Below are 27,779 nucleotides of genomic sequence, written 5' to 3' on the forward strand. Positions count from 1 at the left end.
ATATATAATGTTTTTATTTTCCTGGTTGAATTTTAGATATCACGGAGATCCTTATTTTTAAAAAAACTGTTTGCTTTTAATGCTAATGAAAATCTCTAGAGGAAAATGATAGCTTTATGCCAAAAGTATTATTTAGTACATAACTGTCCTCAGTAAATTCACTCAGGGAAAAACAGTCTAAGAAGGTGAACTCCTCTTCCTGGTTAGCACTCAGCCACGAACGCCAGCAGTGATTCATGTGCCTTCGTGGTGCTCTCAGGTGTCAGGACAACTCAGAAATATTGGTTTCTAGGGATGATCAAAGTTACTCTTGTGACATTATTAAAACTGTTCCCTAAATCCATAAGAAGTACACATACTGAAGTCCTCATGTAAGTAAAAACAACAAACTATTTATTAACTGGTCCTTTTATTTTCACTATTTTCAAAAGTTAGTGTTAGAAAGGAAAAAAGCCCACACCCTAGAGTTTCCATTGGTTCCCCCAGCCCGGCGTTCAATCTGACAATGAAAAGCGTGATTAGTATTAAAAGGAATTTCTACTTTTATGGTATCAGAATAATTTTGTAGGAATAATTTTGTAAATAATTTTAATTTTGTAAATAATTTTATAATAATTTTGTAATAATTTTATAAATCATTTTAATTTTCTTTCCAATTAAAATAGCAAAGAAAATCCCTGATATTTATTGACTATGTATTAAGATACACCTGTACATTTATAGATCAAAATTATGGCAATTTTATTCAAAATTAGATATAGAGAAGATCAAACACAGAGACAAAGATGTGACTGAGACAGAAGGTTTACAGTAAATGCTCTCAGTTACCCTGATACCCCGCTTTCCAACTAGACTTTGTATCAGCTTATGGAAACTAATTCACCATAATAACTAATTTGTGCGTTAGTTGTATCACCTGATGCTATTTATTTTGTGTGCTTCCTCAAAAGCCATGAATTTCTTTAGAAACAATATCTGTACATGAAACATGAAAATGACCAATTACTGGCAAACCTGGCCAATGTGTTCATTGATTCAACTAGCACCATAATTAGGCAACTGATATATAATGAGATATTAGCAACACAAAAATCCTTATTTGTAATAATGAACAATTTAGTTGAGGGCTCATCTGATTTTGTCATTTTACCACTTAATCAAGAGGAAGTGGGATATATATATGTCATTCTGCTCTATCACCTAGTCAAAATGTTCATTTAGTATAAATGTGAAAACTCAGGAATGATTTGTGTGACATTTTGGACAAAATTATCCTTGAATCTAAGTATATTTGTTATTTTACTTTTGGGGGGAAAACTCATCTTGGCTCACCAATTACAAAAGTCCTAAATTATAAGCATTCGCTAGATGGACTGGAGTAAATAACTAACTTCTTTAACTCTATGTGTCTCAAAAATTAGGTTAACAATTATAATAATAATCAGGAATACAATATCAAATCTGAGTGTTCCTTTTTACAGTGCTGAAATTGTGGGATGGGAGGAAAATGTGGATGAGGAATGTTAGTCTATGTATGATACTCAGATTGGTCTCTACTCTCAAGTCCTAAGAAACTCCAGTACACAATATCGAAAAACTCCCAAATCCAAAGAAACTCTCTGATAGTCATTGGTAAGGGATTTTCAGGGTGTGGTAGACAGAATAATGCACACACACACACACGCCCCCGCCGACCACCCCCACCCCTCAGCAACCAGAGATGTTCATGTCCTCATTCCTGAAACCTGTGGATATGTTACTGTACATGGCAAAAGGGACTTTACAGATGTGATTAAATTAAGGGCCTAACTATGGGGAGAGTGTCCTGGATTATCCAGGCGGGTCCAGTATAATCACAAGAGTACTTATAAGAGGAAGGCAGGGGGGTCAAAATCAGAGAAGGAGGTTTGATGATGGATGAGGGAGAGAGGGAGGGGGAGAGGGAGAGAGAGTCAGTTAGTTGTAGTTTGTTACAGCAGCAATAGGAAACTAATACTATAGGAAAACAAACAAACCTGATTTAAAAAGCTTGCTTGTGTCCGTGATGCAAATACTCCCACGGCCAATTTGAAGCCGTATTATTAAATGGGGCTCACAGTCAGCTGAGCCAGTAAGAGCCCACTTCAACCTACCACCAGGCATAACTATAAAACAGCACTAATAACACAGGCTACCTGTGAACACCGGACCCAAGACTTTCACGTGATTCCCGTAAGGTCATTAATTTATCTTCAGTACTTTCGAATTTCCTCTAATTGACTGATGCGCTGCTTTAGCCACTATCCTAGTGTCACCTTTCTCCAAGCCCCATTCACACTACACACCTGACAAAGACAGTTGTTCTTCCTGGGATACTAAGTATACACTAAAATTATGAAAGTGTTGAGCCTAATCTCATGGATCCTTGGTCCAATGATAAGTCAGTGAACAAATGTTCTCAGACAGAAGTCTTCACTGGTCTGAACGCCACGATGTCTGGCATTCTGAGTGGGGGCAGTAACTGGCCGCTGGGACGGGGGGTGGGTCCGTGAAGCCATCGCAAGCACAGGCCTCCTGTGGTCCAGGGAGAAACGGCAAATCTTACGAAACAGTTTTTGGGGAATGAGGAAGGACTACTCAGGGGGCTGCCTTATGGGAGCCTCCATGTGATCACTCCAGAAATTGTCCAAAGGAGGTTTATAAGGAGAAGACTTGAAGAATTTCAGTCTCCTCGTTGAACGGAAGGAAAGAAATGAATCAGAATAAGATGTAAGGAAGTAGATTACGACTTGTGTTTTAACTGCTGCTCCCAGGGACTCATACAAGAGATTCCTATCCAGTAAGATGAGGTTCTAGAATTGATATTAAGAAATGCCGAGGGGCTTCCCTGATGGCGCAGTGGTTGAGAGTCCGCCTGCCGATGCAGGGGACACGGGTTCGTGCCCCAGTCCAGGAAGATCCCACATGCCGCGGAGCAGCTGGGCCCGTGAGCCATGGCCGCTGAGCCTGCGCGTCCAGAGCCTGTGCTCTGCAACGGGAGAGGCCACAGCAGTGATAGGCCTGCATACCGCAAAAAAAAAAAAAAAAAAAAAAAAAAAGAAATGCCGAGGCAGTTCCTCTAATCTGTGGTTAGGAACAACCAACCAAGGTGATTGTGTCCTCTGGGGGACATTTGGCAATGTCTAGGGACATTTTTGGTTGTCACAACTAGCGGGGGTCCTACTGGCATCTACTGAGTAGAGTCCAAGGACACTACTAAACATCCTATAAGGTACAGGGCAGCCCCCATAACAAACAATGATCAGTCTAAAATATCAATAGTGCCAAAGTAGAGAAATCTTGAACTACATCGGGTCTTGAGAGGTTCTCCGCCCCCCATATTATTTCTCTTCCTGGCAACAAAATCTCTGACAATTAAGTATGTTGTTGCAATGCATTATTTATTAATGATGGCATTTCTATATAGATCAGAATATAAATCCTCATACTTTGTCTGTGACAAGCAATAATTAGTATTACATGAATGATAACTGGTGTCGAAGGAAATTTTAAAAGGTTACCGTAAATGGCATTAACTATCATTCTGATGGACTTGAGGACATAGGGAGGGGGAAGGGTAAGCTGGGACGAAGTGAGAGAGTGGCATGGACACATATACACTACCAAATGTAAAATAGATAGCTAGTGGGAAGCAGCCGCATAGCACAGAGAGATCAGCTCTGTGCTTTGCGACCACCTAGAGGGGTGGGATAGGGAGGGTGGGAGGGAGACGCGACCACATAGAGGGGTGGGAGGGAGGGATATACATATCCTCAAGTCCATTCTCTATGTCTGTGTCTTTATTCCTGTCCTGCCCCTAGGTTCTTCAGAACCATTTTTTTTTTTGATTCCATATATATGTGTTAGTATATGGTATTTGTTTTTCTCTTTCTGACTTACTTCACTCTGTATGACAGACTCTAGGTCCATCCACCTCACTACAAATAACTCATTTCGTTTCTTTCTATGGCTGAGTAATATTCCATTGTAAATATGTGCCACATCTTCTTTATCCATTCCACTGTTGATGGACACTTAGGTTGCTTCCATGTCCTGGCTATTATAAATAGTGCTGCAATGAACATTGTGGTACATGACTCTTCTTTAATTATGGTTTTCTCAGGGTATATGCACAGTAGTGGGATTGCTGGGTCATATGGTAGTTCTATTTTTAGTTTTTTAAGGAACCTCCATACTGTTCTCCATAGTGGCTGTATCAATTTACATTCCCACCAACAGTGCAAGAGGGTTCCCTTTTCTCCACACCCTCTCCAGCATTTGTTGTTTGCAGATTTTCTGATGATGCCCATTCTAACTGGTGTGAGGTAATACCTCATTGTAGTTTTGATTTGCATTTCTCTGATAATTAGTAATGTTGAGCAGCTTTTCATGTGCTTCTTGGCCATCTGTATGTCTCCTTTGGAGAAATGTCTATTTAGGTCTTCTGCCAATTTTTGATTGGGTTGTTTATTTTTTTGATATTGAGCTGCATGAGCTGCTTGTATATTTTGGAGATTAATCCTTGGTTAGTTGCTTCGTTTGCAAATATTTTCTCCCATTCTGAAGGTTGTCTTTTCGTCTTGTTTATGGTTTCCTTTGCTGTGCAAAACTTTTAAGTTTCATTAGGTCCCATTTGTTTATTTTGTTTTTATTTCCATTTCTCTAGGAGGTGGGTCAAAAAGGATCTTGCTGTGATTTATGTCATAGAGTGTTCTGCCTATGTTTTCCTCTAAGAGTTTTATAGTGTCTGGCCTTACATTTAGGTCTTTAATCCATTTTGAGTTTATTTTTGTGTATGGTGTTAGGGAGTGTTCTAACTTCACTCTTTTACATGTAGCTGTCCAGTTTTCCCAGCACCACTTATTGAAGAGACTGTCTTTTCTCCATTGTATATTCTTGCCTCCTTTATCAAAGATAAGGTGACCATATGTGCATGGGTTTATCTCTGGGTTTTCTATCTTGTTCCATTGATCTATATTTCTGTTTTTGTGCCAGTACCATATTGTCTTAATTACTGTAGCTTTGTAGGATAGTCTGAAGTCAGGGAGCCTGATTCCTCCAGCTCCATTTTTCTTTCTCAAGACTGCTTTGGCTATTTGGGTTCTTTTGTGTTTCCATACAAATTGTGAAATTTTTTGTTCTAGTTCTGTGAAAAATGCCATTGGTAGTTTGATAGGGATTGCATTGAAACTGTACATTGCTTTGGGTAGTACAGTCATTTTCACAATGTTGATTCTTCCAATCCAAGAACATGGTATCTCTCTCCATCTGTTTGTATCGTCTTTAATTTCTTTCATCAGTGTCTTATAGTTTTCTGCATACAGGTCTTTTGTCTCCTTAGGTAGATTTATTCCTAGGTATTTTATTCTTTTTGTTGCAATGGTAAATGGGAGTGGTTCTTGTGAATAAACTATTTGTTCAGATTTCAAGAGGCTGGTCCCCCCTTCCCATCTTGATTTAGAAGTTCTTCTGAGGGTGGCAAGAATAGACAATGGGGCTGACCAGTACACTGCTCTTTGGTGAGTTAGGCAACAACCACGGGCAAGGAAATCCAAAGAGTCCTATGAGGTTTTAATGATGCAAGATGCAGAAGATCAGACTGGTGAGCAGAAATTATTATTCCTAGCCAACATGCACAGTTACTGTGATCAAGGCATCCTGGATTACACCACTTATATCCTCACAGCCACCTTTGAGGTAGATGCTATGACTTGATGGTATTTTGTAGGTGAAGTCACTGCTGTTTGGAAAGATGAAATAAACTGCCCATGGTCACACAGGAATAAGCAGCGGATTTGGGGATCTGGACTGAAATCACGATGATGCTATATACCATTTCCCTGATTAGAGACAGGATGACCCAGGTGGGGAGGAGGTTTGAGCTCTGAGACAATAGAAGCAGACCCAACCCTGTCAAACCACCTATAGCTCCAAACGCAAGTCCGCCTTCCCAGCTTGCACCCAGCAGCCAGCCCATCACATGCACTGGTCCTTTCAGCCACACTTAGACCCAGGTCATGTGACTGCCCTTCTGTCCCCTCCAGACACCAAAGGTACACTATAATATTAAACAACTGCCTCATTTTATTCCAAGCAGCTGCTTCCCTTGATGCTACAGTTAGAACAGCATTTGGCTTGGCTCACAAGCCATTAGTGCTCTTACAGGCTTCGAAGTGCCACATAAAATAAATTGATCATATCTGGGCATATGCTCTGAATAGGCAATGGGAAAACCAGTCTCTATACTGACCCACAAAATTCCATTTCTGGGCTTGCTCGGTCTGCTTTATTGCCCTGTCATCAAGTTCCAATATGGTTTACAATTTATATGCTTATTTAGTTTAACAACCTACAGTAACATTTATTTTGGCCTCTTTTAGTTGATGCCGCAGAAATGCCAACAGTAGCACCCTTAGCTCAGGTCCTCATGTGAGGGATCTCAAGTCACTTAATTCATAAAACATAAGGCATAGACATAGGTCTTCAAATGTTGAGAAATTGGGTGAAGTCACTGATGAAGGTATTCACAAACCAAGTGGGGCATTGAGTGAAGATGAGGAAGAGCCTTTAGGAAGGAAGCCTTTTCATTCTGTTGTTTTCCTGCTATTGTTTACAACAATAAGTATGTTTGACACAGGTCTGAACAAATTCAAGTGAGAGCTCCTGACAAAGTTATCACATTGACTATGGAAAACCTAAAAGGGCAGAATGTTTGGGAGGTAAAATTCTAAGACGTGTGCCCTGGATCTGGAAATTAAGAAAGCAGTCCATTCCCACTGTGGAGCAGTGACAGGATCTTTATTGAAGTGACTTTCTGTAGCGTCCAGACACCAGGGCTATTCTTAGAACAACCAAAAAAAGCATGGAGCTGCCTAAAAATAATGATGACTCAACACCTAGAGGCGTCAATGATGTAACGTTGTCAAAGAACACCCTCTCTCCTCACAGGTTGCGGTTTTTAAAATAAGCAAGCTCACAGCTCCTCTTCGGAGGAAGGCAAACATTTCACACTCTGAAGGAGAAAATGAGGACAGGTGGGTCACAGAATGTTCCATCCATGCAGCCATCCAGCCATGCCTGTCTCCATGGCTGGATTTACTTGGCGAAGAGCAAGCTACTGCCAAAGTCAAAGTCAGTTCTTCCCCTCTGCTACCCTCACTCATCAGCGGTCCTGTCCAAACAGGCCCTCGTGAGACAGGACAACAATGCTGATTACACAATAGGCAGGTCTGAAGAATCCTGTCTACAAGTCACCACAGCCAGCACATTCTATGGCAAAGGATGAGTCCATTTAGAGACGCTTGTCTAGGTGCAAGGCAGAGCTCAAAACAAAACAGAAAAATACATCCCTGAGATTCCAGAGCCTTCTCGTCCTCTCTGAGGTGGCCCTTTCTCTGGCTCCTATAATATGCTGTATCTACCTTAATCTCTTACTTCAGCCAACTTGTACTCTAATTATCAGATCCCAGTCAACATTAAGCTTCCAGAGGTCTTGCATCTCATTCGATCTTTGTACTCCCAAGGCCAAGACCAATACTTGGGACACAACAGATTTTCAATATTTGTTAAATAATCAATGGATGGATTGAGTGGATTGCTTAACGTGGTACTCTTTCCCCTAGCTAGCATATTCATGAGTCACTGCCCTGCCCTGGGTATGTCGATTAGGTATCTTAGGATATCTTAGCATATATCTTAAGGATATCATATCTCCTGAGGGTATGTTCATCAAAAAGGGAATTCTTGATCAGAAAATAGCCTTCAAGCTCCAAAAGACTCTAGGTCACTGTAGGAGATATTTGGGGACAGGATGATCCTCATGCCATCGAGCTTCTGTTCAACAAAGCAGGAGACAGGGTTTGAGAGTCAGGGCTGGGGGCATTATAAATAGGCATAATGAAAACAGCTCTGCATCTTATTTAATACACTTAGGTCTTACATGTGCAGTGAGTGTTTCTTTTTCAAAAAGGTGACCTTGTTGCAGCCATGCCTTCATCGTGCATTTCTGGAATTCCCGAGTCCCAAGCTCGAGAAAAAAAGGAGCCCTTTGAAAGGGACCCTACTTGCTCAGACATGTGAACTCAGAGGTGCTTGTTTAGGGGAAAGATAACCCCACTGGAGCCAGGAGTCTAGCTGTCGACAGGAAGCAAGGCAAAGGCCGGGTGAGGAAACCCAGTGTAGACTCCCTTTCACCTCCTCTTTCTAAATCACCATGTCCCCATCCTCCTGACTCCCACGTGTAGAGCAGGACTATCTGTAGGAAGCAGATGTAATGAAAGCCCATTATCAGCGCCAAATTTCTGACAATGAAGACTCTCCTTTCTCTGAAATTTTCAGGAGAGGCTATTTGAAGAGCTAAACTCCTTCCTCGTCTATGCTCCTTGCAAAGCCTTGAACTTCACTGACACAGTGATTCATTGCAAGTGGACTTCTGTTCCAAGTTTTTTCACTGGAGAGAACACAATACCAACCAGTCTGTTTGAAGGGAAGAAGAAAAATCTCAGGTGTCTGGCCTTGAAACTGCAGTACCTTCCCAAGAAATAATTTGGCTCTAGACCTTTAGGGTTCAAAAGCAGTGATTTAGTATAAGAACAAACTTAAATACACATATTCTCAAATGGCTTATACATGTTCATTTTCTCACAAATTAATAGTAGCATAAGGATCAGCTTTAAGAATCAAACTTAAGAAACAGTTATGTGACCAGGTGCTTTTCTAAAAACACGCAGACCCCACGTGCTGTGGAAGATGCTGTTGTTAATTGTGATGGCCAAGCTTCATTTTTCCCTTGAAGATGTTTGAAAACTATTCTTCCAAATAACATGAGTTATAGCAAAAGAATTGTGCATGTGTGTGTGTTATTCTAAAAATATATAATTTACTAATTTAGGTGTTTTTTTTGATTCACAGTGGAATTTCAAACATCTGCAAAATACACCTTAGTAACTCCTGGCCAACCTCCTTACATGTTGAAAGATGACTGTTTCATAAAACAATATGAACAAATAAAAATATGAACAACATTTGATCAGATAATTCAGAGGAAATTTTTGCACTGCACATACACACAATTAGGTTAATGCAAGAGAAACAGACTATCAAGACCAATAAGAATAAAAAGAGTGGCTATGGCTGAGTATTAATTTTTATTTTGAGCTCCCTGGGAAGATGTAAGTTACATAATTCTCCTAATGAGAAAAATATCAATTCCCCAGGGTCAACAGAGTTTTCTTGGCACTATCTTCTAAAAGAAACGTATCACCTGAACTTTATATGGGGAACAGTGAACCACATGTGTCTTACAACAAATGCAGAAACAGCTTTCGTGTGGCAAAAACTGAGATTAACTTTCCTGAAACTGAAGGCTATGGTATAAAAGGGCAACTTCATTAGGACTCTACAAAGAGTTGGCTAAATGAAGCCTTTCTTTCACCTAGGTTTACATGGTTTTAGAAAAGCTCTTCCTTCCTGGAACCAGAGACAGTCACAGGTTTATCTGGTGGGGAGAAGAACGAAGGAGGAAGAGACCAATGTTTACCAAGAATATCTAGTCTTATGCCACCTCCTTGATCCACATCACCTCATTTAATCACACAACAAACCTATAAAGAAGGTATGGTGAACTCATCTCATCAAAGAGGGAACTGAGATTCAAAGGTGTTAAGCTGGTCAAGATCATGTAATTAGGATGTAGATGAGGCAGGAATTGGACCCAAGTGCATCTGAACCCAAACCCTCTCTCTGCTCTCCTGCCTCTCTGTCAGTGCCCCTGTTAGGTCCAGAGCTGGACAGTGCAGGACACAGAAGGACAAGGAGCTTGCTCTGCTGCCCTCAAGATACTTACAATCATCCAGTTGGACTAGGCAATCCATAAGGTGGTGTACTCTATGTATAAATAATATACTAAATAGTATGGAGTTCATAATAGCTACAAATCTGGTGGGAAACTGTAGGTTCTGAACAAAGCATAAGAAGTGATATTTCAATACGTTTGATGAAAAATCTTAACTATGTCATCTGATCAATGGGTCTCCCCCTCAAAACATTGATAGAGATGCTGGCTTTTTTGTTTAAAACGACGGTTATGCTGTAAAATAGAACATTCCCAGTAAAATAGAACATTACCAAAATATTCCCAGAAACTGATCAAACTTAAAAAGACAAACTACATGTTATATTTCTATATATTCTATATAGGGGAGTATGGTTGAGTAGACAATAATGAAATACATGTATAAGCAGCACACTAATAACCCCACTCTCACAGAGTAAATGTTACGTGACACTAATAGAATCGGCAATTGGCTCATCTATATCACACTGATCTCATCCATTGAGCTAAATGTCAGGCCTTCAATGAAAGATACCTTGGCAGAGTTTTAAAGTTCATGTCCAAACTCTCTGACTTTCTCTGGTTATCTCTACGTTGGCAAAGAATTTCGTGACCACGAAACTGGGACCAGAGTCAAAAAAGCTGAAAAAGGCCAGGTGAAGCCCAGGCCAACTTTAGCTGGTGAGCGCAAGGAAAGATAATAATAAGTCTTAATCTTCCCCCACCCTTCCCCTGGGCTCCATCTCCAAAACCACATCTTAAAAAAAGTAATGTTCTTAGGCAAGAGAACGCAATAATTATCCTTGAATTTATAAATCCTTTTAAATTGGAAATAATTGACAATGATCATAATAGACCTGGAATGCTGTGATGGGTGTGACTTTTGTGCATTTCTCAAGAGCTCCTGGTCCGGGAAGAGAGTGGAGGGTGAAATCCAGCCTGCCCTTCACCTGTCAAGCCAACCACAACTGCTCAGGCCTTCAGCTACCCCATCAGCTGAGAGGAAAGGGTGCCATTTTTACAAATTCACCTGCCTTGTCTCAGGCAGTGTGCCCTAAGACAACTTCTGCCCGTGGAAGTCCCTTCTAACAAGTCACAGAGTCACTGAACAGGCTACGAGTAGCTCTGATGGAAACCATATGAACTGGGTTCCAAGCACCTTCATTTTTCCAAAAAGGGAAGAAAGCTCCAAGTCCCTCTTTAATAGCATCCCAGACTCCTCAGAACACGGCAGCTGTTTTTCCCCAGGTTCCATCAGGAATGCACGCTCACCCACTAGTTTGGCACAGAAAGCTCTCTGTGCTTCGGGCTTAATTCTTCCCACTGCCTCAATTATTTCCAGGTTGTTAAGTGGGGCATTTTGAGTGGCTTGTCAGGCGCCTGAGCCCCAGGGGGTCACTCAGTGTTGTGGAGAAGCAAGCCACTAAATATGCCTCTGGAATATTTTAGTCACTTCAAGAAAGTTAAGGTTCCAGGGAATGTCCTACAGCAGCTTTCAAATCTGCCCCACGCTGGGCTGTCATCTGGCAGGTGTCTCCAAGTGATTAGCGGTGACTAATTATGGTTCCCAGTCATTGTCCAGAGAAAAGAGAAAACAGGACCAACTTACTGAGTACAATGATAGGCACTGTCTTTTTACAATTTAAACATTCTTGAAAACAACAAAGAAAGCTGTAAATGTCACCTCCACCTGTAATGGATGGCACAAGAGAAACGGTGACACTCCTAAGTATATTCTTTGAATATGTGGTATCTAATTTAACAATTTCCTGCTTTAATATTTAAAATTAATGCTTGTGGACATATATACACTACCAAATGTAAAATAGATAGCTATGGGAAGCAGCCGCATAGCACAGGGAGATCAACTCGGTGCTTCGTGACCACCTAGAGGGGTGGGATAGGGAGGGTGGGAGGGAGGGAGATGCAAGAGGGAGGAGATATGGGAACATATGTATATGTATAACTGATTCACTTTGTTATAAAGTAGAAACTAACACACCATTGTAAAGCAATTAAACTCCAATAAAGATGTTAAAAAATAATAATTAAAAATAAATAAATAAATAAAATTAATGCTTGGTTGTCCTTTCCCCACCCTTAGGTCACAATAGTTCACCTCATTTTTATTTTTTGCAACTTATATTCAGTGACACAAACTACAGATAAAAATTTAATCTGCTTGTTCATCCTTTGGTACGTAACCTCAGCATGAATTTTTCAACCAGCTTTAAACTATCCCCATAACAAGATTCCCAAGGTCTTCTAAAGCACTGGATTTCATCTTTCCTTGCTGCCTTTTCTTTTTTCTTTTCTTATCTCTCCCTTTTCTTCTCTAGGAGTGATTATGGAAACAAATGTGTTTAAGACACTTAATTTTTACTCTCTTGGCTTAGTAAATAGGTCAGTCACCTCTAAAAACTTAAAATACCATGTAAACATAAATTGACATGTAAAACAGGTTTATTCATATGAGTTATATCTTAGCTGCAAGAGTGATATGGACTCAATGCATTGACATTTATTTTGAATCTTGCTATTGAATCACCTGAGTTCTCTCTGTCTTATATTCAATATGTTTGGACTTGAATGTTATGCTGATGGACAGCCACCTTTATTTCTAGAACCCGTTTTCCATGGTAGAATTTAGAGATGGAGATGTACGGTGGGTAATGAACTAGACTTAAATGTCCAGAAGCCTCACTCGGCTCTTGACTGTTTCTCTAATGAATCAGCCGATCCTGGCAAATTCATCCCTCTGTATCTTCATGTAGTCACCACTGAAGTGGAGGTCCGATTCAACATTGATTACCTACAATCTGTGAGATCCAGCAAGGTGCTGGAAATACAACGAAGGAGAATACAAATTTTGACTGCCTTCCAGAATTTCAGGATATAGAGAGGCAAAACACGTGGGGGTGACATAAATGTTTTACAACGGAAACTCCTCTGAGTTAAGACAACCACTTGCATGGAACAGTAACTCTCTCCCTGATGGGCTAGGAGTCTTTCCTCTGGACCCAGACCAGATCATTAGTCAGGAACCAGGTGAAGGGATGAGGGCAGGATGAGCAGTGACCGCAGGTCAAGGTCAGAGGCTTTCAACTGTAGCCACTTAAAGAAGGAGACTCAGAGACTGTCAGAGTTTGACTCGGGAAGGTCACTCAGGCAGTATCCACACCAAAGGGTTTTCATGGTGATTAAAGGGCTTAATGTCTAGAAAACATTCTGAAGAGTATGTGGCACCTTGCTACATGCTATGTAAGGTTTGCTGCTGCCATAATTAATATTATTGTTATTACTATTTTTAAACTAACTGAATGGGCCCGTCTTGTGTTCAATGTGTCCTTTATTTCTAATAAACACAAGATCTCATTATGGGAAACATATATTTAATCACTCTTCATGATGGCATTCCAGATTTCAGTGATGCATTCATCCTTCTTTTTGAACATGTGGTGTGAGTGCATTTTTATATATTCTACAGGTCCACAACCCACCGTCTGAAGTTCTTAGGGCCTGATATGATTGCAATTCAGAATTTGCGGATTTAGCATGTAATACGGTACGCATACCTCATGTTGTGTAATGCTCCATCAGGGTCTGGGGCAGTCCCCGGTGGTTAAAGACAGGAATATTTTTGCAAAGAGATGGATGAATATTCACACAACAAGAAGCTTCTCACCAGTCCTGGTTAGATTCTGAATGAATTGGGTCAAGTGAAGTTTTGTCTTAAAATGGGTTATAAAGAAAGTTTCCAGAGCTTTTCAGATTTCGGTACTGCAGATAAGAGATTGTGGACCTGCAGTTGTAAAGTACAAAGGGAACATTCACATCCCCCTACAGACTGGAGTAAAGGCAAATCTTATGTGGGGAATCAAGTAAAAATTGCAAATAACCAGATTAACCTTCTAAAATCCTTGAGAGTGACTACATAATGCTGCCAGTGTTAGACTAGGTCACTGCGTCCTCAGCTGAGCTCTAGAAGGAGCTGGTTTATTATATTAGTGGTGATGTTGAACGAAAGATATTGAACCTAGAATCACTCCAGCCACTCACAAGGCATTGAGATGATCTATTTATGAGAAGCACAAAGCCTAAGAAACCCAAAGCGCTAGGCCTCTGATCTTATGCCCTTTCTGGAAGAATACAGCCATTAATGGTTGGCAGAAATGCCCACTTATTTAAAAAGCAAAACAAAACATAACAAAAACAAGAAAATCTTTTGTGCATGTGTACATGTGTGTATATAAGGCATCGAGTATAGTTGAAAATATATATTAAATGCCCTTTTGATTTTAGCATCACTGGATTTATTCTGTTTGTTTTATTTGAATTGTTTTCTTTGGTAGACTTTAAATTCAATGCGTTTATGCTGTCTTGTTCACCACTGCATCCCCAGAGCCAAGCATCATACCTGTTTTCAATAAATATTTGTATATCAAGAGGCAGTATCACATAATGTTTTTTTGTTTTTTGTTTTTTTTTGCGGTACGCGGGCCTCTCACTGTTGTAGCCTCTCCCGTTGCGGAGCACAGGCGCAGTACGTGCAGGCTCAGTGGCCATGGCTCACGGGCCCAGCCGCTCTGCGGCATGTGGGATCCTCCCGGACCGGGGCACGAACCCGTGTCCCCTGCATCGGCAGGCGGACTCTCAATCACTATGCCACCAGGGAAGCCCTCGCATAATGTTTAAGAGCACAGACCCTGTAGGTTTGAATCCCTGCTCTGCCACTCCAGCTGTGAAACCATGGGCAACTCCTCTGTGTAATCATACTTACTGTATCAACCTAGGTGGACTAAGTTATATTCCAACAACAAACTCCCAAATTCCAGGGCCTTAAAGCAGCAAAGGCTTTTCTTGTTGCTGTAGTCACATTGCATGTTTATCACAGGTCACCCAGGACCCTGCTCTGTGTCATCCTTGCCCTCAGTCTGTGAGGCAAACTGTCTGAACGGCACACCTGGCACATTGCCAGTTGCCCGAGCAGAGTAAAAAGAACATTCTTCAGTGTCAAATATTGGCAATTAAATGCTTGGCCTGGAAGTGACACAGGTCACTTCTGCTTATATCAATACATTGGGCGGAACTAGAAGGGTCCAGGGAATACAACCCTTCCACGTGCCCGGGAGGTAGAGAGGCAGAAAGACACCGCCCTCATAGGGTTGTCATGGTGATTAAAGGGCTTAATGTCTAGAAGGCGTTCGGAAGAGTATGAGGCAACTTGCTACAGGCTATGTAAGGTTTGCTACTGCTGTTATATTATTATTATTACCACTGAACTAAATGAATACAAATTTTTTGGAGGCCCATAACAACTCACCTTTCAAGCTTCTCTTTTTTGAACTGAATTTGGCTAAAGGTTTCATGGTGGTTTGATACACTGTTCCCCTTTAGCTACCAGTGACTGCCAGTGTCCCATCGAGCAGAGCCTTACTTATCTTCAGCACAGACACAGGGCAGCCCTCAGGGTGCCCCTCCAGCCTCACCTGTCTTAAGATGAATTTTGCAGCCCAGCTGGATGTAGAAAGGCAATCCAGGGGAAAATGCCAAAGGTTAACTGACCCCCTAATAACTTCTAGGTGTTGCCTGCTGTGAAGCTCCCGGTTCTAAATGTGTTTCATACAAAAGTATTTATGCTGCAAGCTGTAGCATGCAAACAGCAATCTGCATTATTGGTTTCAGATGCCAATTTTCTCCAGCTCTGGTTCTCCTTTGTGTTATATAAACAAATCCCAACCATCTGGACCACAACAAGCCACACTGAAGTATGTACTCGCTCCTTGCAAAAGCGTCAAATCAAAATACAATCTCACAGAATTCTGCCTAACGAAAAATTGGAGTGAACATCACGGTCTCATGAAGCTGTTTGAAAAAATTGTTCTGTAGGTGTCAGAACTTAGAATTTAAATAGGATAGCAGAAATGAGCATCTCAGAATATTTATCATACTGATAAGCAGAAACAGACATAACCAGAAGATCATCTCCTATGGTGTTACCTATATTAAGAGCAGTCCAAGTCAGTACTTTCCAAATTACTTCAAAAAGGAAAAGGGCTTAGGAAAAGTGTCTCCGACAGATGGGAAAATTGAGAAGAGATTACTGCAAGACTTAATCATGATAGTCAGAAAACAAGAGCTTTATAAATTCCCACTCAGCTAAGGAAGTTAAAATGTATGCTTTATAATAATTGAACAAACAAGCTAAACTCTAGGCCATCAATATCAAGAAACAATGAATCAAAAGTCTGTTTGCCAGAAAAGAAAACTTCACCCAAGAAAGTTACATATCTTACCACCTAACCACCTGGACCTCTGAAATGAAAACCAAGCATCATTTCTGATGTCTTATCTCTCAGATAATTCCAGGCTGCTGAAGGCATCTTCCCAAAGCCAAATACTTTAGACAATCCCCATGGCCAGCCTTGCCCACAGGCAAATACAAGTGCTGGAAAGCATTCTTGATTCTTTTCCCTCTACCTAAAAATATCTGCCACCAACTTTGCACAGTGCCCCCAATGTCCATCCGTTGGGAAAGATAAACATCATCAGAATTCCTGGCTCAGATTCATGAACTTTGAACACTGTGGGAAGGATATCCTGAGAGAATGACGTACAAGGCAAGTGAGCTTTATTAAGATAGTGGGGGGGGGGGGTGGCGGGAATGGAGGTAAAGAGAGGAATAGAAAGGTCTGGAATATAAAGAGAAACATGTGGCAGTAAAAATGGGAGGCATGAGCCTCCCCAAACACTTTTTTTCCTAGAGTCCCAGTGATCGTGCCTCTATTATCAATTCTTTTGGTATCTGATCATCTTGCTTTATCACCCTAAACCCTGTATATATAATTAAATCAAAACTGAATCTGGATCAGATTATTTGATATCCCAGAGACTGTCCACAGAATGGGGGCTATAAAATCACACCAAGCCAGAAGACTTTCTGTCTCATTTAATAACTTTCATTAGGTAGGCATGGGCCAATTATAAAATTCACATCCTTGGCTATAAAGATGTAATCTAAATCATTTGAAACTGGTTCCACTGAAATACATCTTATTGATTTCATCTCAATATTTTATCAAGGTCACTTTAAAACCCAACACTATTTGTTAAGCTGCGATTTACCAACTTCGTATACAAATTAAATGAGAATATTTGGTAATCCATTATTCAGTCACAGATCAGAATAGCAAAATAGATGTGAGCAGATTCCCGTGAACTCCCCCCAGGCCCCTGTCCTTCTACGTAACCAATTCTGGTTCAGCTGATAAACCATTCTTGAGCAGCCTTCCTGACTGAGATTAGCTCCTTCCTAAATCTCCTTGTTTCAATCGACTGAGAATGATTTAATCAGGAAAGAATCAAAACACCCATTAAACCTCTAAGGGGGAGACCTTCAAGATGGCGGAGGAGTAAGACGTGGAGATCACCTTCCTCCCCACAAATACATCAGAAATACATCTCCATGTGGAACAACTCCTACAGAACACCCACTGAACGCTGGCAGAAGACCTCAGACCTCCCAAAAGGCAAGAAACTCCCCACGTACCTGGGTAGGGCAAAAGAATAAACAGAGACAAAAGAATAGGGACGGAACCTGCACCAGTGGGAGGGAGCCGTGAAGGAGGAAAGGTTTCCACACACTAGAAGCCCCTTCACTGGCGGAGACTGCGGGTGGCAGGGGGGAAGCTTCGGAGGCACAGAGGAGAGCACAGCAACAGGGGTGCAGAGGGCAAAGCGGAGAGATTTCCACACAGAGGATCGGTGCCGACCAGCACTCACCAGCCCAAGAGGCTCGTGTGCTCACCCGCCGGGACGGGCGGGGCTGGGAGCTGAGGCTCGGGCTTCGGTTGGATCCCAGGGAGAGGACTGGGGTTGGCTGCGTGAACACAGCCTGAAGGGGCTAGTGCACCACAGCTAGCCTGGAGGGAGTCCAGGAAAAAGTCTGGACCTGCCTAAGAGGCAAGAGACCATTGTTTCCGGGTGCGGGAGGAGAGGGAATTCAGAGTGCCACCTAAACGAGCTCCAGAGATGGGCGCGAGCCGCGGCTATCAGCGCAGACATCAGGGACGGGCATGAGACGCTAAGGCTGCTGCTGCCGCCACCAAGAGGCCTGTGTGCGAGCACAGGTCACTGTCCACAACTCCCCTCCTGGGAGCCTGTGCAGCCCGCCACTGCCAGGGTCCCGTGATCCAGGGACAACTTCCCCAGAAGAATACACGGCGCACCCCAGGCTGGTGCAACATCATGTCGGCCTCTGCTGCCGCAGGCTCACTCTGCATCAGTACCCCTCCCTCCCCATGGTCTAAGTTAGCCAGAGCCCCCCAAATCAGCTGCTCCTTTAACCCCCTCCTGTCTGGGCAGGAACAGATGCCCTCCGGTGACCTACACGCAGAGGCGGGGCCAAATCCAAAGCTGAGCCCCGGGAGCTGTGCAAACAAAGAAGAGAAAGGGAAATCTCTCCCAGCAGCCTCAGGAGCAGTGGATTAAATCTCCACAACCAACTTGATGTACCCCACAACAGTGGAATACCTGAATAGACAATGAATCATCCCAAATTGAGGCAGTGGACTTTGGAGCAACTGTAGACTTGGGGTTTGCTTTCTGCATCTAATTTCTTTCTGGTTTTCTGTTTACCTTAGTTTAGTATTTAAAGTTTATTATCATTGGTAGATTTGTTCATTGATTCAGTTGCTCTCTTCCTTTTTTTTATACATATATATATATATTTTTCCTTTTTCTCTTTTTCTGAGTGTGTATGTGTATGCTTCTTTGTGTGAGTTTGTCTCTATAGCTTTGCTTTTACATTTCTCCCAGAGTTCTGTCCATCCGTTTTTGTTTTTTATTTTTTAGTATAGTTTTTAGGACTTGTTAAAATTGGTGGATTTGTTTTTTGGTTTGGTTGCTCTCTTCTTTCTTTTTTTTTAATTACTTTTTAATTTTTTATTTTTAATAACATTTTTTATTTTAATAACTTTTATTTTATTTTACTTTATTTTATTTTATTCTTTCTTCTTTCTTTTTTTCTCCCTTTTCTTCTGAGCCGTATGGCTGAAAGGGTCTTGGTGCTCTGGACGGGTGTCAGGCCTGTGCCTCTGAGGTGGGAGAGCCAAGTTCAGGACATTGGTCCACCAGAGACCTCCTGGCTCCACATGATATCAAATGGCAAAGGCTCTCCCAGAGATCTCCATCTCAATGCTAAGATCCACCTCCACTCAACGACCAGCAAGCTACAGTGCTGGACACCCTATGCCAAACAACTAGCAAGATAGAAACACAATCCCACCCATTAGCAGAGAGGCTGCCTAAAATCATAATAAGGTCACAGACACCCCATAACACACCACCGGATGTGGCCCTGCCCACCAGAAAGACAAGATCTAGCCTCACCCACCAAAACACAGGCACCAGTCCCCTCCACCAGGAAGCCTACACAACCCACTGAGCCAACCTTAGCCACTGAGGGCAGACACCAAAAACAACGGGAACTACAAACCTGCAGCCTGTGAAAAAGAGCCCACAAACACAGTAAGTTAAGCAAAATGAGAAGACAGAGAAACACACAGCAGATGAAGGAGCAAGGTAAAAACCCACCAGACCTAACAAATGAAGAGGAAATAGGCAGTCTACCTGAAAAAGAATTCAGAGTAATGATAGTAAGGATGACACAAAATCTTGGAAATAAAATGGAGAAAATAAAAGAAATGTTTAACAAGGACCTAGAAGAACTAAACAGCAAACAAACAATGATGAACAACACAATAAATGAAATTAAAAATTCTCTAGAAGGAATCAATAGCAGAATAACTGAGGCAGAAGAACAGATAAGGGACCTGGAAGATAAAATAGTGGAAATAACTACTGCAGAGCAGAATAAAGAAAAAAGAATGAAAAGAATTGAGGACAGCCTCAGAGACCTCTAGGGCAAGGTTAAATGCACCAACATTCGAATTATAGGGGTCCCAGAAGAAGAAGAGAAAAAGAAAAGTATTGAGAAAATATTTGAAGAGATTATAGTTGAAAACTTCCCTAATATGGGAAAGGAAATAGTCAATCAAGTCCAGGAAGCACAGAGAGTCCCATACAGGATAAATCCAAGGAGAAACAAGCCAAGACACATATTAATCAAACTATAAATATTAACTACAAAGAAAAAATAATAAAAGCAGCAAGGAAAAAAACAACAAATAACATACAAGAGAATCCCCATATGGTTAACAGCTGATCTTTCAGCAGAAATTCTGTAAGCTAGAAGAGAGTGACAGGACATATTTAAAGTGATGAAAGGGAAGAGCCTACAACCAAGATTACTCTACCCAGCAAGGATCTCATTCAGATTCATGGAAAAATTAAACCTTTACAAACAAGCAAATGCTAAGAGAATTCAGCACTAGCAAACCAGCTTTACAACAAATGCTAAAGGAACTACTCTAGGCAGGAAACACAAGAGAAGGAAAAGACATAAAATAACAAACCCAAAACAATTAAGAAAATGGTAATAAGAACATACATTTTGATAATTACCTTACATGTAAATGGATTAATTGCTCCAACCAAGAGACATAGAGTGGCTGAATGGATACAAAATAAGATCTGTATATATGCTGTCTACAAGAGACCCACTTCAGACCTAGGGACACATACAGACTGAAAGTGAGGGGATGGAAAAAGATATTCCATGCAAATGGAAATCAAAAGAAACATGGAGTAGCAATTCTCCTATCAGACAAAATAGACTTTAAAATACAGACTATTACAAGAGACAAAGAAGGACACTACATAATGATCAAGGCATCAATCCAAGAAGAAGATATAACAATTGTAAATATTTATGCACCCAACATAGGAGCACCTCAATATATAAGGCAAATGCTAACAGCCAAGAAAGGGGAAATTGACAGTAACACAATCATAGTAGGGGACTTTAACAACCCACTTTCACCAATGGACAGACCATTCAAAATGAAAATAAGTAAAGAAACACAAGCTTTAAATGATACATTAAACAAGATGGACTTAATTGATATTTAGAGGACGTTCCATGCAAAAACAACAGAATACACTTTCTTCTCAAGTGCTCATGGAACATTCTCCAGGATAGATCATATCTTGGGTCACAAATCAAGCCTTGGTAAATTTAAGAAAATTGAAATCATATCAAGTATCTTTTCCAACCACAATGCTATGAGACTAGATACCAATTACAGGAAAAAATCAGTAAAAAATACAAACACATGGAGGCTAAACAATACACTACTTAATAACCAAGAGATCACTGAAGAAATCAAAGAGGACATCAGAAAATACCCAGAAACAAATGACAATGAAAGTACGACAACCCAAACCTATGGGATGCAGCAAAAGCTGTTCTAAGAGGGAAGTTTATAGCAATACAATCCTACTGCAGGAAACAAGAAACATCTCAAATAAACAACCTAACCTTACACCTAAAGGAATCAGAGAAAGAAGAAGAAGAACAACAAAAAATGGCAAAGTTAGCAGAAGGAAAGAAATCATAAAGACCAGATCAGAAATAAATGAAAAAGAAATGAAGGAAATGATAGCAAAGTTCACTAAAACTAAAACGTGGTTATCTGGGAAGATAAACAAAATTGATAAACCATTAGCCAGACTCATCAAGGAAAAAAGGGAGAGACTCAAATCAACAGAATTAGAAATGAAAAAGGAGAACTAACAACTGACACTGCAGAAATACAAAGGATCATGAGAGATTACAACAAGAAACTATATGCCAATAATATGGACAACCTGGAAGAAATGGACAAATTCTTCGAAAAGCACAACCTTCCAAGACTGAACCAGGAAGAAACAGAAAATATAAACAGACCAATCACAAGCACTGAAATTAAAACTGTGATTAAAAATCTTCCAACAAATAAAAACCCAGAACCAGATGGCTTCACAGGAGAATTCTATCAAACGTTTAGAGAAGAGCTAACACCTATCCTTCCCAAACTCTTACAGAATACAGCAGAGGGAGGAACACTCTCAAAATCATTCTAAGAGGCGACCATCACCCAGGTACCAAAACCAGACAAAGATGTCACAAAGAAAGAAAAGCAGAGGCCAGTATCACTGATGAACATAGATGCAAAAATCCTCAACAAAATACTGGCAAACAGAATCCAACAGCACATTAAAAGGATCGTACACCATGATCAAGTGAGGTTTATCCCAGGAATGCAAGGATTTTTCAATATATGCAAGTCAATCAATGTGATACACCATATTAACAAATTGAAGGAGAAAAACCATATGATCATCTCAATAGATGCAGAAAAAGCATTCGACAAAATTCAACACCCATTTATGATAAAAACCCTCCAGAAAAGTAGGCATAGAGAGAACCTACCTCAACATAATAAAGGCCATATATGACAAACCCACAGCCAACATCATTCTCAATGGTGAAAAACTGAAACCATTTCCTCTAAGATCAGGAACAAGACAAGGTTCTCCACTCTCACCACTATTATTCAACATAGTTTTGGAAGTTTTAGCCACAGCAATAAGAGAAGAAAAAGAAATAAAAGGAATCCAAATTGGAAAAGAAGAAGTGAAGCCGTCACTGTTTGCAGACGACATGCTACTATACATAGAGACTCATAAAGGTGCTACCAGAAAACTACTAGAGCTAATCAATGAATTTGGTATAGTAGCAGATACAAAATTAATGTACAGAAATCTCTTGCATTCCTATACACTAATGATGAAAAATCTGAAAGAGAAATTAAGGAAACACTCCCAGTTACCACTGCAACAAAAAGAATAAAATGCCTAGGAATAAGCCTACCTATGGAGACAAAAGACCTGCATGCAGAATACTATAAGACACTGATGAAAGAAATTAAAGATGATACAAACAGATGGAGAGATATACCATGTTCTTGGATTGGAAGACTCAACATTGTGAAAATGACTATACTACCCAAAGCAATGTACAGATTCAATGCAATCCCTATCAAACTACCAATGGCATTTTTCACAGAACTAGGACAAAAAATTTCACAATTTGTATGGAAACACAAAAGACCCCAAATGGCCAAAGCAATCTTGAGAAAGAAACATGGAGCTGGAGGAATCAGGCTCCCGGATTTCAGACTATACTACAAAGCTACAATAATCAAGACAGTATGTAACTGGCACAAAAACAGAAATATAGATCAATGGAACAGGATAGAAAGCACAGAGATAAACCCATGCACGTATGATCACCTTATCTTTGATAAAGGAGGCAAGAATATACAGTGGAGAAAAGACAGTCTCTTCAATAAGTGGTGCTGGGAAAAGTGGACAGCCACATGTAAAAGAATGAAATTAGAACACTCCCTAACACCATACACAAAAATAAACTCAAAATGGATTAAAGACCTAAATGTAAGGCCGGACACTATAAAAACCTTAGAGGAAAACATAGGCAGAACACTCTATGACATAAATCACAGCAAGATCCTTTTGGACCCACCTCCTAGAGAAATGGAAATAAAAACAAAAATAAACAAATGGGACCTAATGAAACTTCAAAGCTTTAGCACTGCAAAGGAAACCATAAACAAGATGAAAAGACAACCCTCAGAATGGGAGAAAATATTTGCCAATGAAGCAACTGACAAAGGATTAATCTCCAAAATTTACAAGCAGCTCATGCAGCTCAATATCAAAAAAACAAACAACCCAATCCAAAAATGGGCAGAAGACCTAAATAGACATTTCTCCAAAAAAGACTACAGATAGCTAACAAACACATGAAAGGATGCTCAACATCACTAATCAGTAGAGAAATGCAAATCAAAACTACAATGAGGTATTACCTCACACCAGTTAGAATGGGCATCATCAGAAAATCTGCAAACAACAAATGCTGGAGAGGGTGTGGAGAAAAGGGAACACTCTTGCACTGTTGGTGGGAATGTAAACTGATCCAGCCACTATGGAGAACAGTATGGAGGTTCCTTAAAAAACTACAAATAGAACTACCATATGACCCAACAATCCCACTACTGGGCATATACCCCGAGAAAACCATAATTCAAAAAGAGTCATGTACCACAATGTTCATTGCAGCTCTATTTACAATAGCCAGGACATGGAAGCAACCTAAGCGTCTATCAAAGGATGATGGATAAAGAAGATGTAGCACATATATACAATGGAATATTACTCAGCCATAAAAAGAAACGAGATTGAGTTATTTGTAATGAGGTGGATGGACCTAGAGTCTGTCATACAGAGTGAAGTAAGTCAGAAAGAGAAAAACAAATACTGTATGCTAACACATAGATATGGAATCTAAAAAAAAAAAGGTACTGAAGAACCTAGGGGCAGGACAGGATTAAAGACACAGACGTAGAGAACAGACTTGAGGGCATGGTGGGGACAAGGGTAAGCTGGGACAAAATGAGAGAGTGGCATGGACTTTTATAAACTACTTAATGTAAGATAGATAGCTAGTGGGAAGCCTCCGCATAGCACAGGGAGATCAGCTTAGTGCTTTGTGACCCCCTAGAGGGGTGGGATAGGGAGGGTGGGAGGGAGATGCAAGATGGAGGAGATATGGGGATATATGGATATGTATAACTGACTCACTTTGTTATAAAGCAGAAACTAACACACAACTGTAAAACAATTAGACTCCAATAAAGATGTTAACGTAAAAAAAACTCTAAGGAAAATCCTTCCCATTGTTGATATTTAAATAGATGAGAGAACAAGAAAACACAGAACTTTGTTTCATAGTTAACATCAGGTAGATTTCAGGGGAAATGACTTGCTCTGAATAAATTATAATCTGTGTTATAACCTGGTTATAATCCATGAGCAAAATTCCCAGTTTCTTTCAAAAAGGCTATGTGTCATTTTTTTACTTCAAATAGTCTGCTGATGATAACTCTGGATGTTCTAATCACATATAATTCCTTGGACTTCAAGTTATTTTTAGCCCATCATTTCAACTGTTCAACTCCAAAATAATATTATTATAAAACTACCTTTATATGGCTTGAAATAATTCCTAATCCTCTGGGCTATCAAGATTGCTTACAAAACCAATAAAATTCAGAACAAAGACTTCCAGTAATTGTGCTCAGGCAACAGAGTTTGGACTTCAGCAGTTGGCAAAAACAGTCCAAGTTTGTGAAACAGCGATCATAAATCCTTCTCTTAATCTCACACAGAGCCATACTTTAATGTAGAAAAAGAAAGGCTCTTTCCCCCAAAAAATGTTGGCTATGTTTTACAACGTAGCCTAGTAATGGATTTTACAATTAGAAATCCATAAGGGAAGGTTTGATCCATTTAGACTCTGCTGTTAAAACGTCAGAGAAATCCGAAGTAAACTTTCGCAAGACCTCCAAAAGGAATATTTACTCTGGTGGCCAAGAATGCTTCCACTAAATCAAGCTGACTCTTAAAATGGAAGCTTCATATTCTGGAAAATGCTTGTACATAGACAACCTCATTCCCTAATTATTTCAAATCAAGGAGTTAAGCATTTTCACGCAAATTCTTACAACACACCCAAAACAATTCTATCCACTTGAGCAAAGCAAGTCTCATATGGCCAACCAATTTACCTTTCTAATAAGTGCTGCAGGACTTGGGGCCCAATTTAAGAAACTATTGTTAGAACAGTCATCAAACTGCAGGAAGAGTAAGGGGGAAAGAGAGCTTGTGCTGCGTAGGGAAAGGCAAATTAAGTTTTGGGCAGAATAGGGGGAAATAAAACTTTTTTTTTTAACAACATCTGCTTCCTAGCCCAAGGGGTATCCCCTGCAATCACTATTCCCAACACCATTGTTAGACAGACCTCTGAGTGGCAGACATCAAGATCTGATTCAACACAGTCTCCCATACAACCTTGTTGTGTGTACCTCCAATGTCAACTGATAATAGAACAGGCTTTTCTGCTCTTGCTATATATGCCAAGAAGAGTGCCAAGTAAACATTTTCAAAAACTTCCAAACATTAACCACAAAGAAGCAGTGGAAATATTGGGGGGATAATGCCACATCTCCCCCTGTTTCAGGAGCAGAAAGGCTTCTTACCTTGCTCTCATCCCCTTCAAACACCGACTGGTGGACGTTGCATGCAAACAGTGAGTTCGGGAGGTCCGTGAAGTCCGTGATTGCTTGAAAGGCCTCCTCCGTGAAACACTGAGTCACAGCCCAGTCTCTGTCTATGCAGCAGAGCAGGAAGAGTCCTCCATCTTCTGGGATGTGCCCCTGCTGCCCCAGGCTCCTCATCCCAATGAAATAAGAGTCTCCCCTCATTCCTGAGGATACAGAGACGGATGCATGTTAGAGTAGGATTCGATTCCTTAAAGCTTGGTTCGAAGGTCGCAGTTCTGGAGTGTCTGGGGCAGAGAGGGGAGTGTAGTTAGGAAGAGAAGCAGGGGCTATTAGAAGGGGGAAGACCCAGCAAGTTCACATCTTCCCCTTGATCTCTGAGTTACAACTTCCCACACAGCTCTGCTTCTGGGCAAGAATCCAGTCCCAGCTATGGGCAAAGAAAAAACCCACTTGAGCAGGACTGGAGTTGGAGGCCAGGGGCTCCAGCCTAGCTGTTCAGTGTTTACTAGATTGGGAACCTTGGAAAGTTACCTAAGTTCTCTGAGCCTTGCTTCCTTAAGAGAATCAAATGGATTCAGACAAAAATGCACATAGGAAGGTGCTTTGATAAGTTACATGATGAATTATATAATACCACGACCATTACTGCTAATGCTTATCACTTCTTGAGTTCCAGGAATGATTCTAAATGATTTGCGTGCCTTAACTGACCTATCAAATCTCCATCTATGTGGTTGGTACCAATATTATCCCCATTTTACGGAGGGGAAAAACTAAGGAACAAAGCAATTAAGTAACTTTGACAGGGTCCATGACAAAATGGCATGACTAGGATTCAAACTCAGGGAGTTTGGCACGAAAGTCTGCTCTCCTATACCACGGAAATGAAGCAGATCAAAATTACTGCAAGTCTATATTTAAGGAAGTATAACCTATTTCATCACCCCCTGAATCCTGATTAGGGTAACTCTAATAGTTAATCATCTATCCAAATGAGGACACACAGACACACACACAGACACACAAAGACACACACAGACACACACACACCCTCTTCTGCCTGGGGTAATTACTCTAATTTGTGAACTCTGGATCTTAAAAAATCAGTACTATCTTTGCTGATCCAAGGTATACAGATTCCCCACCCTCAGAGTCCCCAATGTGAAGCTTTCCAGTATTAATCTCATCTACCTGTGTTCCATGATTCTATTATTTCATTACCCCTTACATTCAAAATTCTACCCAACTGCAGCCAGTTGGAGACTTTTTCCAATTTTTGATACTGGTACATAATTCAATAGATTTCATCAGCTTTCCTGCATACTTCAACAACAGTCAATGTCTATATTTTTCCTTTGTATCTATTTTCATGTCTATCATACTATTCTGTTCAAAGATCAGTGATTAAAGTCCCAGAAGGTGAAATAACTTGCCCACGGGTACCCAGATAAGACTGCCTGGCAATTACAATGTGGCTGCTAGATCATCCTCTGTTTCCCCTAATCCCAGCAATACAGAACCTCAGGGTAAAAGACAGAAAGGCAGTACCACAAAGTGTCACTCTGGCCTCGTCAAGTTTAGGTAAGACATAAATTCTAGATCCCCACACAAGTATGGGTTTCTACCCATATCTCTCTTGAACTCTGAATGCAGCATTGTGATGAGGTTGTTTTTTCATTTTTCCTAGAAACAAAGCCTAAATGGCATCCTGATAAACAGAATTTGATGGCAATATAAATGATGCATTACATGTAAAATCTTAGGCCTAGTTGGGAACAGGAGCCAAAAATTAAAGAATTTGAAATAATAACTCAAAAATTAGATCACTACAATTGTGGAAA

The 27,779-nt window shown here is 40.6% G+C and overlaps 1 protein-coding gene across 1 annotated transcript in view; it reads right to left on the minus strand.

The window, feature by feature from the left end:
* RCAN2 (regulator of calcineurin 2) overlaps positions 1–26,139 on the minus strand; it is a gene marked incomplete at its 5' end in the record, with an annotated part of 223,896 nt that extends 197,757 nt beyond the window's left edge. The window contains one exon of the mRNA XM_079712831.1: positions 25,915–26,139. Coding sequence (XP_079568957.1) covers positions 25,915–26,139 — 225 coding nt within the window. The remainder of the gene's footprint in view (positions 1–25,914) is intronic.
* Positions 26,140–27,779: the final 1,640 nt, after the last annotated feature.

Source organism: Hyperoodon ampullatus (assembly GCF_949752795.1).
Source record: "Hyperoodon ampullatus genome assembly, chromosome: 10".
Lineage (NCBI taxonomy): Eukaryota > Metazoa > Chordata > Mammalia > Artiodactyla > Ziphiidae > Hyperoodon > Hyperoodon ampullatus.